Source organism: Eurytemora carolleeae, unplaced genomic scaffold (assembly GCF_000591075.1).
Source record: "Eurytemora carolleeae unplaced genomic scaffold, Eaff_2.0 scaffold98, whole genome shotgun sequence".
Taxonomy (NCBI): Eukaryota; Metazoa; Arthropoda; class Copepoda; order Calanoida; family Temoridae; genus Eurytemora; species Eurytemora carolleeae.
In genome coordinates, this window is record NW_019396078.1 from 260,577 (window position 1) to 273,547 (window position 12,971).

The 12,971-nt window shown below is 30.5% G+C and overlaps 1 protein-coding gene and 1 long non-coding RNA gene across 2 annotated transcripts; both read left to right on the forward strand.

Moving 5' to 3' along the window:
* Positions 1–148: 148 nt before the first annotated feature.
* On the forward strand, positions 149–1,712 carry LOC111715352 (uncharacterized). The gene is made up of 3 exons (XR_002768221.1): positions 149–214; positions 981–1,053; positions 1,650–1,712. It is a non-coding gene; the product is annotated as an uncharacterized LOC111715352 (long non-coding RNA).
* Positions 1,713–1,930: 218 nt separating this feature from the next.
* On the forward strand, positions 1,931–5,828 carry LOC111715390 (uncharacterized). Its single transcript, XM_023490705.1, has 8 exons — positions 1,931–2,022; positions 2,323–2,370; positions 3,317–3,439; positions 4,037–4,073; positions 4,458–4,545; positions 4,719–4,863; positions 5,062–5,133; positions 5,687–5,828. The coding sequence occupies exons 1-8, from the start codon at positions 1,931–1,933 to the stop codon at positions 5,739–5,741; spliced, it is 660 nt and encodes a 219-aa protein (XP_023346473.1). The 3' UTR covers positions 5,742–5,828.
* Positions 5,829–12,971: the final 7,143 nt, after the last annotated feature.

Sequence of the window (12,971 nt, forward strand, 5' to 3'; positions counted from 1 at the left end):
TGTACACTGTACAGTGTACATTGTACAATTGCTGAATTTCATGTTGATTGGACTAAAGTCTTATCTTTAAGTTTTAGGGGTCTCTTATTTTATCTTGATCCCCTAATTAACCAATTATTTTGACAATTTTTGTATACTTTAACATTCTAGGTTGTATCAGAACTTCTCCAGCTACTTCAGGGGTCAGCACAGAAGCGACCTGGGTCATCTCCAGGTAGAGTAGAGTGTCTAGAATAACCAAACTAAAATAAAGCACTTTTCTGATTTTTGAGAATATTAAAAAAAATATTTCTAAAAAAATAAAGAAAATCTAATTACAAATTACTAGTTTAAATGTACCTAAAAGAATACAAAGGTAAAAAAAATAAAAACGATTATTCAAAGAAAGTGTCAATGCAATTTTTTGTTGGTCGAAGCACACTTTTTATATGTCAAATGAACACTTTTTAAAGGTCAAATGCGTCCTTTTTGTAAGTAAGATTTACACTTTTTGTAAGTAAAAAGTAGGTCAAATAAGAAATTTTTGTAAGTCAAATGGAGATTTTTAATCTACAGGGTGTCCCAAAAACATGGGAATTCAGTGATGAATTCGATATCGTCTTTATGAATAATTCTTTGATTTAGTATAGTGATACCTACTGAGAAAGCTGTAATCTGTAAGAGTTTCGTCTGCTATGTTTATATTTTGTTTGTTTATGTTTTGACTGCAACCGGTTGTACTTAGTAAAACAAGAAAATTACAGTATACAAACAGAGTAAACTTGTCCATATTCACTGTTCATCTTGCGGAGACATTATAGACACATCTTTTCAGTCTTTTACCCTTTTCATTAAATAAACTCTAGCAGACATAATAATATTATGGCTTTTGAAATTAGGTATTACAATGTTAATTCATAACAAAGACGATATCGAATTCGTCACTGAATTCCCATGTTTTTTGGGACACCCTGTATCTGAACCTATTATTTTATGTTCAGGAAATGGACTGGGTTTGCCGCAATTTATTTCTTTCCTGGCTCAGCAGGATAATCCTACACAGAAAATGACGCGGTAAACCGAGCACAAGAAATCTTGTCGTCTTCCTTTTCTTTTATTTTAGTAATTTGCAACTGAGCTACTTTTAAAAAAGTGCCCAAAACATTTTAGAGATATATATCGTTTAAATCCTGATTTCTCACGTAAATGGAAAAATAAAGCTGATATTCATTCCAAAATTGTCCGGTTCTCACTGTAAAAAAAAAAAAATTATAATCAATTCTGAAGTCCCTTTAATTTGTTTTCTGTACATCGTCTTCAAGACAATTTATCTTATGTAGGTCGTCTTCAAGACAGTCTATTTTATGTAGGTCGTCTTCAAGGCAGTCTATTTTATGTAGGTCATCTTCAAGACAATATATCTTATGTTGGTCGTCTTCAAGACAAATTATCTTATGTAGGTCGTCTTCAAGACTATATATATTATGAAGGTCGTCTTCAAGACAGTCTATCTTATGTAGGTCATCTTCAAGACAATATATATTATGAAGGTCGTCTTCAAGACAAATTATCTTATGTAGGTCGTCTTCAAGACTATATATATTATGAAGGTCGTCTTCAAGACAGTCTATCTTATGTAGGTCGTCTTATAGACAATTTATTTTATGTAGGTCGTCTTCAAGACAGTCTATCACCTCGACTATGGCCTCTACACCAAGAAAATACTCAGTTAGGTAAACAAAGAAAAAACCATTTTTCAAAGAATCGTTCAAATTTTTGCTTAAAAGAAAAGATGCATAATTTTTGCCCGGCATTTTAATACATTTTCTTACTTATTTTGACATTTTTTTCGCATTTTTTACCAAAATGTCGAACAATCAGATCATAGATTGTAAAGAATCTTTTAAACCAAAACTAACTTTTTAAAAATAACCAATATTGATTAAAATTAATGACGGGGGTAGATAATATCCGAGCCTTCCCTCCCATGATGATGATTTTTAAACCTAGAGGGGTTAATGAACAACTGACATTGGACATCGAGCATTACTACTAAATCATAATTTAACATTACAATTTGTCCTAAATCTGTTAAAAACAAACGTAAACAGTAACATTGTTTTCCATGTAAAAACAATGTACAGGAATTTGTCCAGGGGGGGGGTCGAGGGCTATATTCTCCAAGAAAATCATAGATTTTGTAAAATTGTTACATTACTCTATGATATTTCCTTCATAACATCAAATACTCATAAGATTAATTAAATTTCGTCTCCCTATTTCACACTTTTATAAGTTTCACTGTTGGATAAACATCTAATAAAATTATATTTTTAAAAATAGGAGAATTTCAACAAGTTCCCAAGATTCATCAGAATCCCAGAATAGCAGGTTAGTTTCTTTTTAACAATTTGAAAATATATATAACTAGCTGACGTGCCCGGCGTTGCCCGCGAAATTTTAAAACAGTTTGAAAAAATTTGAATTTTTAAGAAAAAAAATATCCAACTTTTTAAAAAAAGAAGAATTTTTTAGCCTATTTCATCCCGCAGGGTAACCATGGGCTCCCCAATAAATCGAATTGGCCATCTAAAGAGATTTGTTAAATAGATTATACAGGGTTACCAAGATTATAATGGAGCCGGTTATAAAGGGACTGTAAGAGTAGTTTTCAGTGTCCTTTCATGCAAAGATGGCAATGCCAGATTCACAATGGTACCATGAAAAACTTTTTTTGATCAAGAATGAATTAGATTTCAATAATTAATTAATAATTTCATTTCATAATTAATAGATTTCAATAATTAATAATAATTAATAATTTAGAAAACAGATTATTTGCGTATTTCTACTGCAGGAAAACATAAAGAAATAATCGGAATTAACCACTTTTACCTTTTACCTTTGTTAATCGTGCATTGCCATTGTAAATGTAGAGTTTGCACGAGTTTTACTGAAGCTGTGTAATAAGGGTACACCAGATACAGAGATACCTACAAAGGATGAGAATTCATGAGACGACTGTGCCGAACTTCTTCAATCCTTTTTCTTAAAGTCATGCTTCTCAACAGCTGGACACTGGTTTCTTTCTTAGCCTAATGATTTAATATATCATTTAAAGACTTTACTTTGAGGACAAAGTACAATTTCAACCCGTTAAATTGTTAAATATAACGAAGATAGGTCGCCATTAAAGTTCCATATCCGGGTAACTGTGTTTCTTATAAAACAGCAACGAAATTAGACATTAAGGCAGATTTAGTTTTCATTAATAAATTAAAATTTGAACAAAGATCCTGAATTAAATTTCCAGAGATTTTTAAAAATTAATTTTTAGAAAAAGTTCAATCCTGCCTCGACGAAAATCTCACTTGGAGTCAATTCAGCAATCTGATTCTGATTCTGTTTTATCAGCTGCTGAAACCCTAGTTGACACCAGGGAGTCTAGTTCTAGGATCAGGTATAATCTGATTCTGATTCTGTTTTATCAGCTGCTGAAACCCTAGTTGACACCAGGGAGTCTAGTTCTAGGATCAGGTATAATCTGATTCTGATTCTGTTTTATCAGCTGCTGAAACCCTAGTTGACACCAGGGAGTCTAGTTCTAGGATCAGGTATAATAAAACCGTTATTAGCGATTAACTATCAACAACAATCTGTAATCGTTTATTAATGAACAACTATCGTTAAGGATCAGTCATTTAAAAAACTAATTCTGAAAACGTATCCACCCCCAAAGTAGGAGTTTTGAACGTCGAATTTGCGCTCAAACTCAGGATTTACAGATCTTTAAAAAGTTTAATATGTCTCAAATGAATCCGATAGAAGTTTTCCACAACACCGCATACTCAGTTCAACTACCTTACATAGCCGGTCACTCCCTTTAAAGATCAACGATTGTTATTGTTTTACAGTTGTTAACGATTATCTATGTTAATGATTAACAATCGTTGATAATTAACAATTGTTATGAATAATATTATGAGGATCACTGTATGTATATTGAAGTTAAGCATTTACAAAGTAAGTCTGATTAAAAATGTTGAATTTATTTTAGAAGAGGAAACGCCAGTAGAACAGTTAAACCTAACAAGGAAAGAAATATTGAAAAATAATTTAACTATTTAGCAATTAATAATCATTTTCTGTTTGAAACCTTTTTCCAATATTCTTTTGTTTTTAAGCATGCTTTAATGTTCACATTTTGAATGATTAGAAAGTGCTAACAATAAGCTTTCAGTTTTTTCTGATTTCTTTAAATTTTGGTGTATATGATTCTTATATTATACAATTTTTTGGATATCTCTAAGTATTAATATTTTTTATTTAAGTATCTTGAAGTAGATATATAGATATATTTGAGAAAATTTAATTATATTTATAAAAAAAATCCTAAGGAATTCAAATTTAAAGAAGCTGTTAAAAAGTTACAAATTTAAAAAGTTTATCTAAGAAAAATATTTAAATATTTGGTGCAGCCGGTTAAAAGGACCCTATCCTTGAACAGCAAAGTGAATGGAACTGCTTCTAGGGTTAATCGATCCCTTTCAGATCGTAGAAATACAGGTTTATTATTCTTTACAGCACTAATTTTACTAAGTATATTGCTATTCTAGGTTTCCTCACCTTGAAACGTATTTAAATGTACTTATTTTGGAAAAGTTGTATATGCTTCAGCCTGTAAACTTTTAATTTTAATTTACAAGATTAAAATTAAATTACTTGAACTATTTGTTTAGTATCAAATGGAAGTTCCAAGATGGCCGACACCAGTGCAGCGCTCCCAGGCGAGAATGCCGCAAAAACGCTCCCAAGCGAGAATGCCGCAAACTCTGAAGCAACCTCTTTAACCCCAGCTGTCAATGAATCAACTCAAGATGAAAGGTATTAAATTCATTTTAATGGAAATAATAAAGAAAATTCTTCCAAATGCAATGAAATATCTCTATAATCTTTAAGATAAAAATGTAATGAATAATCGTTTATTTGATCATCTCCATAAAGAGCCTCTAAAGTTACATCAATTTTGTTAAAAAAAAAACGTTGTAAAATTTCATAATTTAATAAACGAAATTTCTCTAGAATGGTTGTAGCCAGCGTTAAGCTCTCTAGGCAGGTCAAGAGAACAAACTCAATCAGTTCAAAATCCCCCAGGTAGTTTATTGTTCAAAATCCACCTTGTTGTTTATTGTTCAAAATCCTCCTGATAGTTTATTGTTCAAAATCCCTTAGGTAGTTCATTGTTCAAAATCCCCCCAAGTAGTTCATTATTTAAATCCCCCAGGTAGTGCATTGTTAAAAATTCCCCAAGTCGTCAATTTTTCAAAATCCACCAGGTAGTTCATGTTCAAAATCCCAAAGGTAGTTCAATGTTCGAAATCCCAAAGGTAGTTCAATGTTCGAAATCCCAAAGGTAGTTCAATGTTCCAAATTCCTCAGGTGAAGTTCATTGTTCAAAACTCCCCAGGTATTTCATTGCTTAAAATTCCCCAGGTATGAAAATTCTCAGATAGTTCATTGTTCCTTCATGGCCCTCTTTAATTCTTTTATGGAGTTTTATGGTTTTTCTCTTCTTAAAAAAGACTTGTGGGTACAAAGCTCCGCTCCCTCTTCCCTTGCTCAATTAAAGGAATTATTTGTGACAATAACTCAATTCTTTATGACTAAAATAAATAAAAAAATTAAATAAAAAATGTTTTTGTTTCAGAGAATCGCCTCGGCTTGAGAGGAATATTAGCACTCCAACAAACAGAAGAGTTTAATACACTGAGAAATCATTTTTCAACAGAATTTATAAAATAACATAATTATATGATATTATCTAATAACATGATTATATGATATTATATAATAACATAATTATATGATATTATATAATGACATAATTACATGGTATTATATAATAACATAATTATATGATATTATATAATAACATAATTATATGAATATAAAATATGATATTATATTAAAAAAGACGATAAAGACCATCGAACACATCACATTTATTTTTCCTAATTTTTTCACTAAATTTCACTAAAAGTAAAACCTGATTTAAAAGAAGCGAATGAAATTAAGATGCGAATTTCGATTATTATTTTAGATAAATATTGTATTTTTAACACACTAATGCATTTTTGATATGATGAACAGCAAATTGATTCTAACGTTAGCTATTCCAATCATTATTATCTTAAATCTAGCCTTGTACTTCATAGCTTCACTATTACACCCCTATAACGCTTTAAAAATATGTTATTTCTCCTAAATAATATGTCAGACAACGAATGAAGTTTTAAATAATTCAAATGTAAGTTTAATGTGAGATTAAAGCCATTTATCAAGAGAGATAAAGATACATCCATTAATTTTGAAATTAAAACTTAATGCCATTATAACGTCCAAATAGTATCAATAATTTTTTTAAATTTGAAATAAAAAAATACACAAATGAATAAAGCTCTTAAAAATTTTTTCTCATGTATGTAGGCCTTTTTAAAAAGAGAATATGTAAATTTCATTTTTAAATGCATGCTCTTTAAGGACCCAAAAATAAACCGAAATTTTCTAATTTTTCGATTCACCATTTGTGTCTTTAAGTCAGTAAAAATAACATTTTAATGTCCTATACTTTAATTGTATAAAATAGTAAATAACCGTTTCAAAAAATAACTGTATACATGCTAATCGACAGAGAATTAGAATTTTGAAAATTCTTTTTATGCATCTTTTTTGGTTAATATGTATTTTAATAACATTGGATGTTATCCAGTATACATTAAAATATATCATGAAGTTATCTATATAATAAAACAATACATTCGTATATAAATATATGTTCCCTATAGCCGGCCAAACGGCTGGACCGAATGGGCTGACATTTTTTGAGGAAAATCCAGGGGTTGACATAGAATTTAAAAAATCAAAATATTTTTTTCTAATTCCACGGGCAACTCCGGGCACTCGAGCTAGTTCAAAATAAAAAATAAAGCACTTTGAATATCTTTATTTTTCACTTTTTCATTAACAAAATCTTAAGGAGAGGGAGAGAGAGGGGTTTTTGTGTTAATAATGATCCAAACCTCATTAAAGAACAGAGCAAAGACATGGCAAAGGCTCTATATGTAAAGATGTTGTAATATAAATTATAGCTGTATTTGACGTCATTGTTTGATGGTTATTTTGATTGCTTGAGCGTTCAACAATGAACATAAGTTACGCATCTCTTTTGTATAAAAAATAGCCAATAATCGTTTATGACAATTATTATTATGACAATATGTTTTTTAGTGCTACTATATGCTAATAAATTGACGAATTGTCAAACAATGTAATTTCTTTTAAAGTTAATTGTCTAAATTAGAACAGTATTTGGATTTACAAAATGATATAAAACATCATTCTAAATTAAAAACTAAGGATTCACAGAACATTTTAATATAAAATAAAAAGGGCCAAAAAAAATCACATTTTTCTGTCGGCTACATAAATAATAGTAAAAAAAACCAAATTTTTTAATGTTTCTTAGTTTCATTCTTGATCAAACACACATCTAATATCTAACCGTTGAACTTTTTAATTGATTTGTTGGGATTTGGGTTTAAAAGTATGAATCTTTAAATGGAATGAAACTTCCAAGCAACCAAAAAATGCCTTTATTCATTAAAAGAAGACGACATTTGTTTACAATCTCTATTAGACCAAACTAAGTGCTTAGAATTTGCGTATATTTTCTGATGCCGTATCTTTATATAGATAGTCTTTGGTAAAGAGTATGTGCTACATTTTTGAAATAAATGTTTCGGTCTGGGTTGACCGAGTAGATAATAAACCTTCTTATTAAGCGAAAATTTTCGCACTTTTCGCGAGCGAATGAAATGCGAAAGAATGCAAAATTTACGCGAATCGATTTACCCTTTTCGCTGGACGCCCTACTTTACTGTCCCTTTAAACCCCAGGTTTATTATGCACCAAGTGTAAGTGGGGGGAATTCCAAAGATGAATTTAATAGGGTTAAGCAGGTGAATTGTGGTTAGGGTTAACTGTAACAAGGGGGGGGGGTAGAGAGGGAGGGAGGGTAGAAGGGGTATAAGGGTTATCAACTCAGATAAATTATTAGTTGACCTAAGTCTATGAAACCTGTTGTATAACTACAAAACCAAAATATTTGATAAAATGAAATTCGTCCATATACTGACAATTCTTCTTGTACTTTTCTACAGGTAAATGAACTAAATTAAAAAATATATATATTTTGACATTTTTTTCAAGGCTAAATTTGTCAATTTCGACCAGCTCTGGGGTCAAGGGAGTTATAAATTTATTTAAAAAATTGGGCCAGATCGGTTTATCTATTTTGCCGTTTAATAGATAAAACAAACAGACACCCAGACGAGCCGATAGAGATCTCTTTTAATTAATTCGTAATTTATAATTATTCTTATTAATTTTTAGAACCTTTATCTTTATCAATGTTTATATTTTAATTATTTAACTGCAGTACTTACCATTAAAAGTGAAATAAAAGGCTTTTCTTACGTTTTGATTTAATATTTTTCTGTAAAATTACAAAATTATAAACATTAAGAGATCAGAGCTGGGAACTTTAGAATGGATAACCTTTAATCCCAACTACTTAATCCGAATATCCACTGTGGAAACTTTTAATTTTAGTCCTTAATTCACTCTTTTTCTCTCTTTTTGGATATCTTTATATTGTTTTCTTCAATGAGAGTGTGAAGAAATATAGTTCGTAAATTGTATTGACCAATGACAGTCTTGAAAATAAATTCTATCCCATGAGAGAAATCTGCAATTTTAACAAATACAGCATTTGTCGTCGGCCATTTTGTAAATTAATCGGTGAAGAAAAATATTCAATAATAGGTTTGAGATTCTTTTTTAACCAATTTTAACTAATGTATTTATAAATAAATGTGTGAGAAATTATGTGAAGACCCTTCCAGTCAAGAAAACGAACAAATCTGGCGTTCCTAGAATCAAATTGTTGATCTAAATGTTTAATCTCATGACTAACATAATCTTGAGATTATGTTAGTCTTGAGATTAGCAAAAACAGAGGATTAATTGTTAGTCCTGATATCCACCAATTCTAAAGAACTTTTGTGTGCAGATTATTATCCAATGTGGGCACTTATAAAGTTGAAGATCAATGCTCTGTTAATCCTCAGTTAAAGTTATCCCTGCAGGGTATAAATTTGATTTATTTATGATGAATTATTATGAATTGTGAATTATGAATTTGAGCCGCGTCTCAAATCCGCCAAAAACCAGTTTCATATGAGCGACGGGTTAAATCTTGAAACATAGAATACAATTTTAAGTGAAACCAACCATATTTGAGCCGCATCTCAAATTTAGGCCACGGCTCAAATTCTTTAAATTCGGACTTAGGTTGCACAAGATGGAAATCAATGCTTCCAAGATTTTAAACACAAAAGTTTTCAGAGTTAATTAAGAATTACGAAATCCCGGACGCCATAAAATTGTACTTTAAAGACTTAATAAAGACAGCTTTTACTACACTTAATCCTAGTTATGGCTGTACCTATTAACATACAGAGCGTTCCATATTATTTTGGATTATCTTCAAGCTTTAACTCCAAAATACAAACATAATTCTCGAGAAACCTGATAATTTCGACAAATCAATTTCTTTATTGTTTTAGAAAATTTTTTAAAAATTTGTTTGATTAGTCCCTTTAATCTCAATTTAGATCAAGATAAACGATCTAATATGATGTGGGACACCCTGTATAAAAATATATATATATATATATTAAGTATGAAAATATTTCAGTGTTCAGTCTCGGGGTCCACACAGAGGATCTTCTCTTGGAGCAAGGTTAGAATAATTCAAAATAATTTAAGAATTTGTTTATTGTCTATAATCTACTAGCTAAAGTGCTCGGCATTGCCCGTGAAATATTTTTAAATGTTTTTTAAAAATTAGATTTTTAAAATTCGATTTTTGAAAAAAAAAATTTTGAGCCCATGTCACCCCCAGGGTATCCGTGGGTTCCCTAAAAAAATGTCAGCTCATTTTATCCAGCTTTTTGGCCAGCTTATAGTTAAAATATAGACAAATAAATATATATGTATAGCTGTAAAATGGTATTTAGAGATACAGGGTGAGAGAGAGAAAAGGGCAAATTAGAGAAACTTTAGCCAGGGGTGTAATGTATATGATGGGTATACACCCCTGCACACAACTGGAAAAGAAAAAAATTGAATTACAAGAAACACTGAAGGCCTGCATTAATCTTTTAATGCTGTATTAACCTGGAGAATGGAGGTTTTTTATCCAACTGGATCCAGATTTTGCAACCAACAGCTTTAAATGTACTCCTTAATAACAAGCCTGGTTAGCTGTTATTAAGTATCCGAACTCATCATCATCATCTATTGAATCTGGTTCTGTGTGTGTAAGCATCAAGGGAGCTCATAACAGTCAGGTTCTTATACAACGCTCTCCAGTTTCTTAAGGCTGAACAGAACCCTGTGTGGAATAAAACATGTCAGAGAACTCCAACCTGTAAGAATATATATAATAAAAGAATGTAGAATGTAGCTGGATGAAAAAGCTGCATCATCATTCCTCAACATAACTTTCCAGAGAAATTTGACACCTCTGCATGGAAAAGAAATAGTAATATATGTATTATTAGGGAGAAAGAAAATCAGATATAAGTGTCAAAATGCATTTTCCCCTTGTCGACAAGGGATTAGAATGCGAAGATCTAAAAGAGAGGAACAGAAAACAGATGTATGATCAAATAAAAAGAAGACACAACAGTCAGAGAAAAAAATCCACTACTCTTTTCAAAATTTTGTTTAAAAAAATTTAATTTAAAAATAAATTGTAAAAAAATAGCTTTAAAATGCACAATTAACTGCTATGTGTCATGTCAAACACGCGTCGTCTGCAGTTTCCACAGTTTTATGGAAACTATTGTATTTTAAAGTATATTTCATTAATGCTCATTTCAATGGTGGAGGGAAAAGATTTTCAAAACTTTTTACCTCTTTTATTTTTATGAAGTTAAAAAGTAAGCAAAATGTTTAATTTTTTAAATAAGGAAAGCAATTATAATTGAATTATTTACTGTCTAGAATCGCTCATGCTGGAAGCTATCATGGAACTAGGAAAAAATAATTAAATTAAAATCTTTAAATTTTTTTCAAATATCTTTCAATGTCTTAGAATTTTATTCATATCAGCTGAATTTCAAAAGATTCACAGTTGTCGTCGTATATATATTAATGGATTGAAGACGACTTTCTATTTTGACGTATACAGAGCAGAGATTGAAAAATAATAGAAAATGTCAAATAAAAGTGAAAATAATTACTGTTTAATGAACAAAAATTAAAATTAAATAATTAAAAAGCTCTGAATTAAAATTCAAGTTTACATAGAAACTAAAAAGTTGTCATCATTGTCTTGATATAAACACCGAGCATATGGCACATGTATGGTCACAAAGTTCTTGGGCTTTCCAAAATGTTGTCCGTCGTGATATCTAAAATTAGAAATTCATGTTGCGTAGAGCGAAGAAGAAATTAAAATTTTATTAATACGTCAATGGAACCCTGTATTTGATCAATTTAAATCATGATTTATCTATTTCTTTTTAATTAAAAAATTAAAAATCATAAAATGCTACAATTTATTATTTTATTATTTATTTTTGTTCTTTAGACTAGGACATCGGCACTTTTCCCCAACAAGGTGAGTAAAAAGACACCAAATAAAACATAAAGAACAATCTAAATATGAAACTCAGTCTTTTATTTCTACAAGCTTAAACAACCTGATAATTAAGTGGAGTGAAAAAAAATTAATTTACTTGGTTAAGTCGCCCCTTAGAATGGATCTATATGTGGAAATACTTGTTATTTATAATTATTTTCATGCATTGGATTCTTCGGCAGCAATTACAATTTTTAACAATACACAACACTTGAATGAGGACCTTTAACTCCAATACACGACACTTGAATGAGGACCTATAACTCCAATACACGACACTTGAATGAGGACCTATAACTCCATAAATATTTAAGGGGATTGAGTTCCATCTTGACTAGGCGCCATTATCAACCCCACCATTACACTACCACTAGGATCAGATCAAGATGCCATAGCTTGCTCACCTGTGCCCTGAGCCTCATGCACTAAGCCAGCTGAACTTGTAGTGACCTGGTTAAGACCTTGTACTGTAGACTAGAATCAGAACTAGATATTAAGATATCAAAGCGTTCTCTTTTGGGCTGTTAGTCTTATCTGTACTAATTCTAGATAAATTTGTAACGGCCCAAACAAAGACATTCTTTTAAGCAATACATCTTATCATCAATAGTGCACTAGCCTTGTTGTTGATTCGAACTGTACATAAGAACCCTGTACTGTACGCTGGAACCCAGATGCATTGTTATATGTGTAATCTTAGCTCTGTAATTACAACAAAATGTAATTATGTACATGGTACGCGGCCCACATTTTATTGCACAACACATTATTTTGAAATATATGTAATTCAAACCTTAACTTTTATAGCTTTTATTTTGAATTAAAGTTATACAGTGAGACCCATAAAACTTTGGACATAGAAAGACGATATTTAAGCAATTTTTAACAGTATTTGATTTGAATTTGTCCAACGGTCGTTCTCCTATTCCACCGTTTAATGGGTTCACTGACCCCCCAATTTTCAAGTATTTTTTCCTGAGATTTTGAAACTTCTAATTGGCGACTACTACCAAAGAAACCCAAACAGATTCAAATTTCAGTGAATCAACATTTTGGATTTAGTAAGTTCGTTTTATATTGGTATTGCTATTTTTCAAACTTTATAACCGCAACAATTTTTTAATTATAATATCTTTGCAACCTGATGTCGTAGGCTAACTTTAAAATTTTAAGCTATGATTTTTTCAAAATCTAACAGGCCAAATTTAAAATTAAGTCTAAT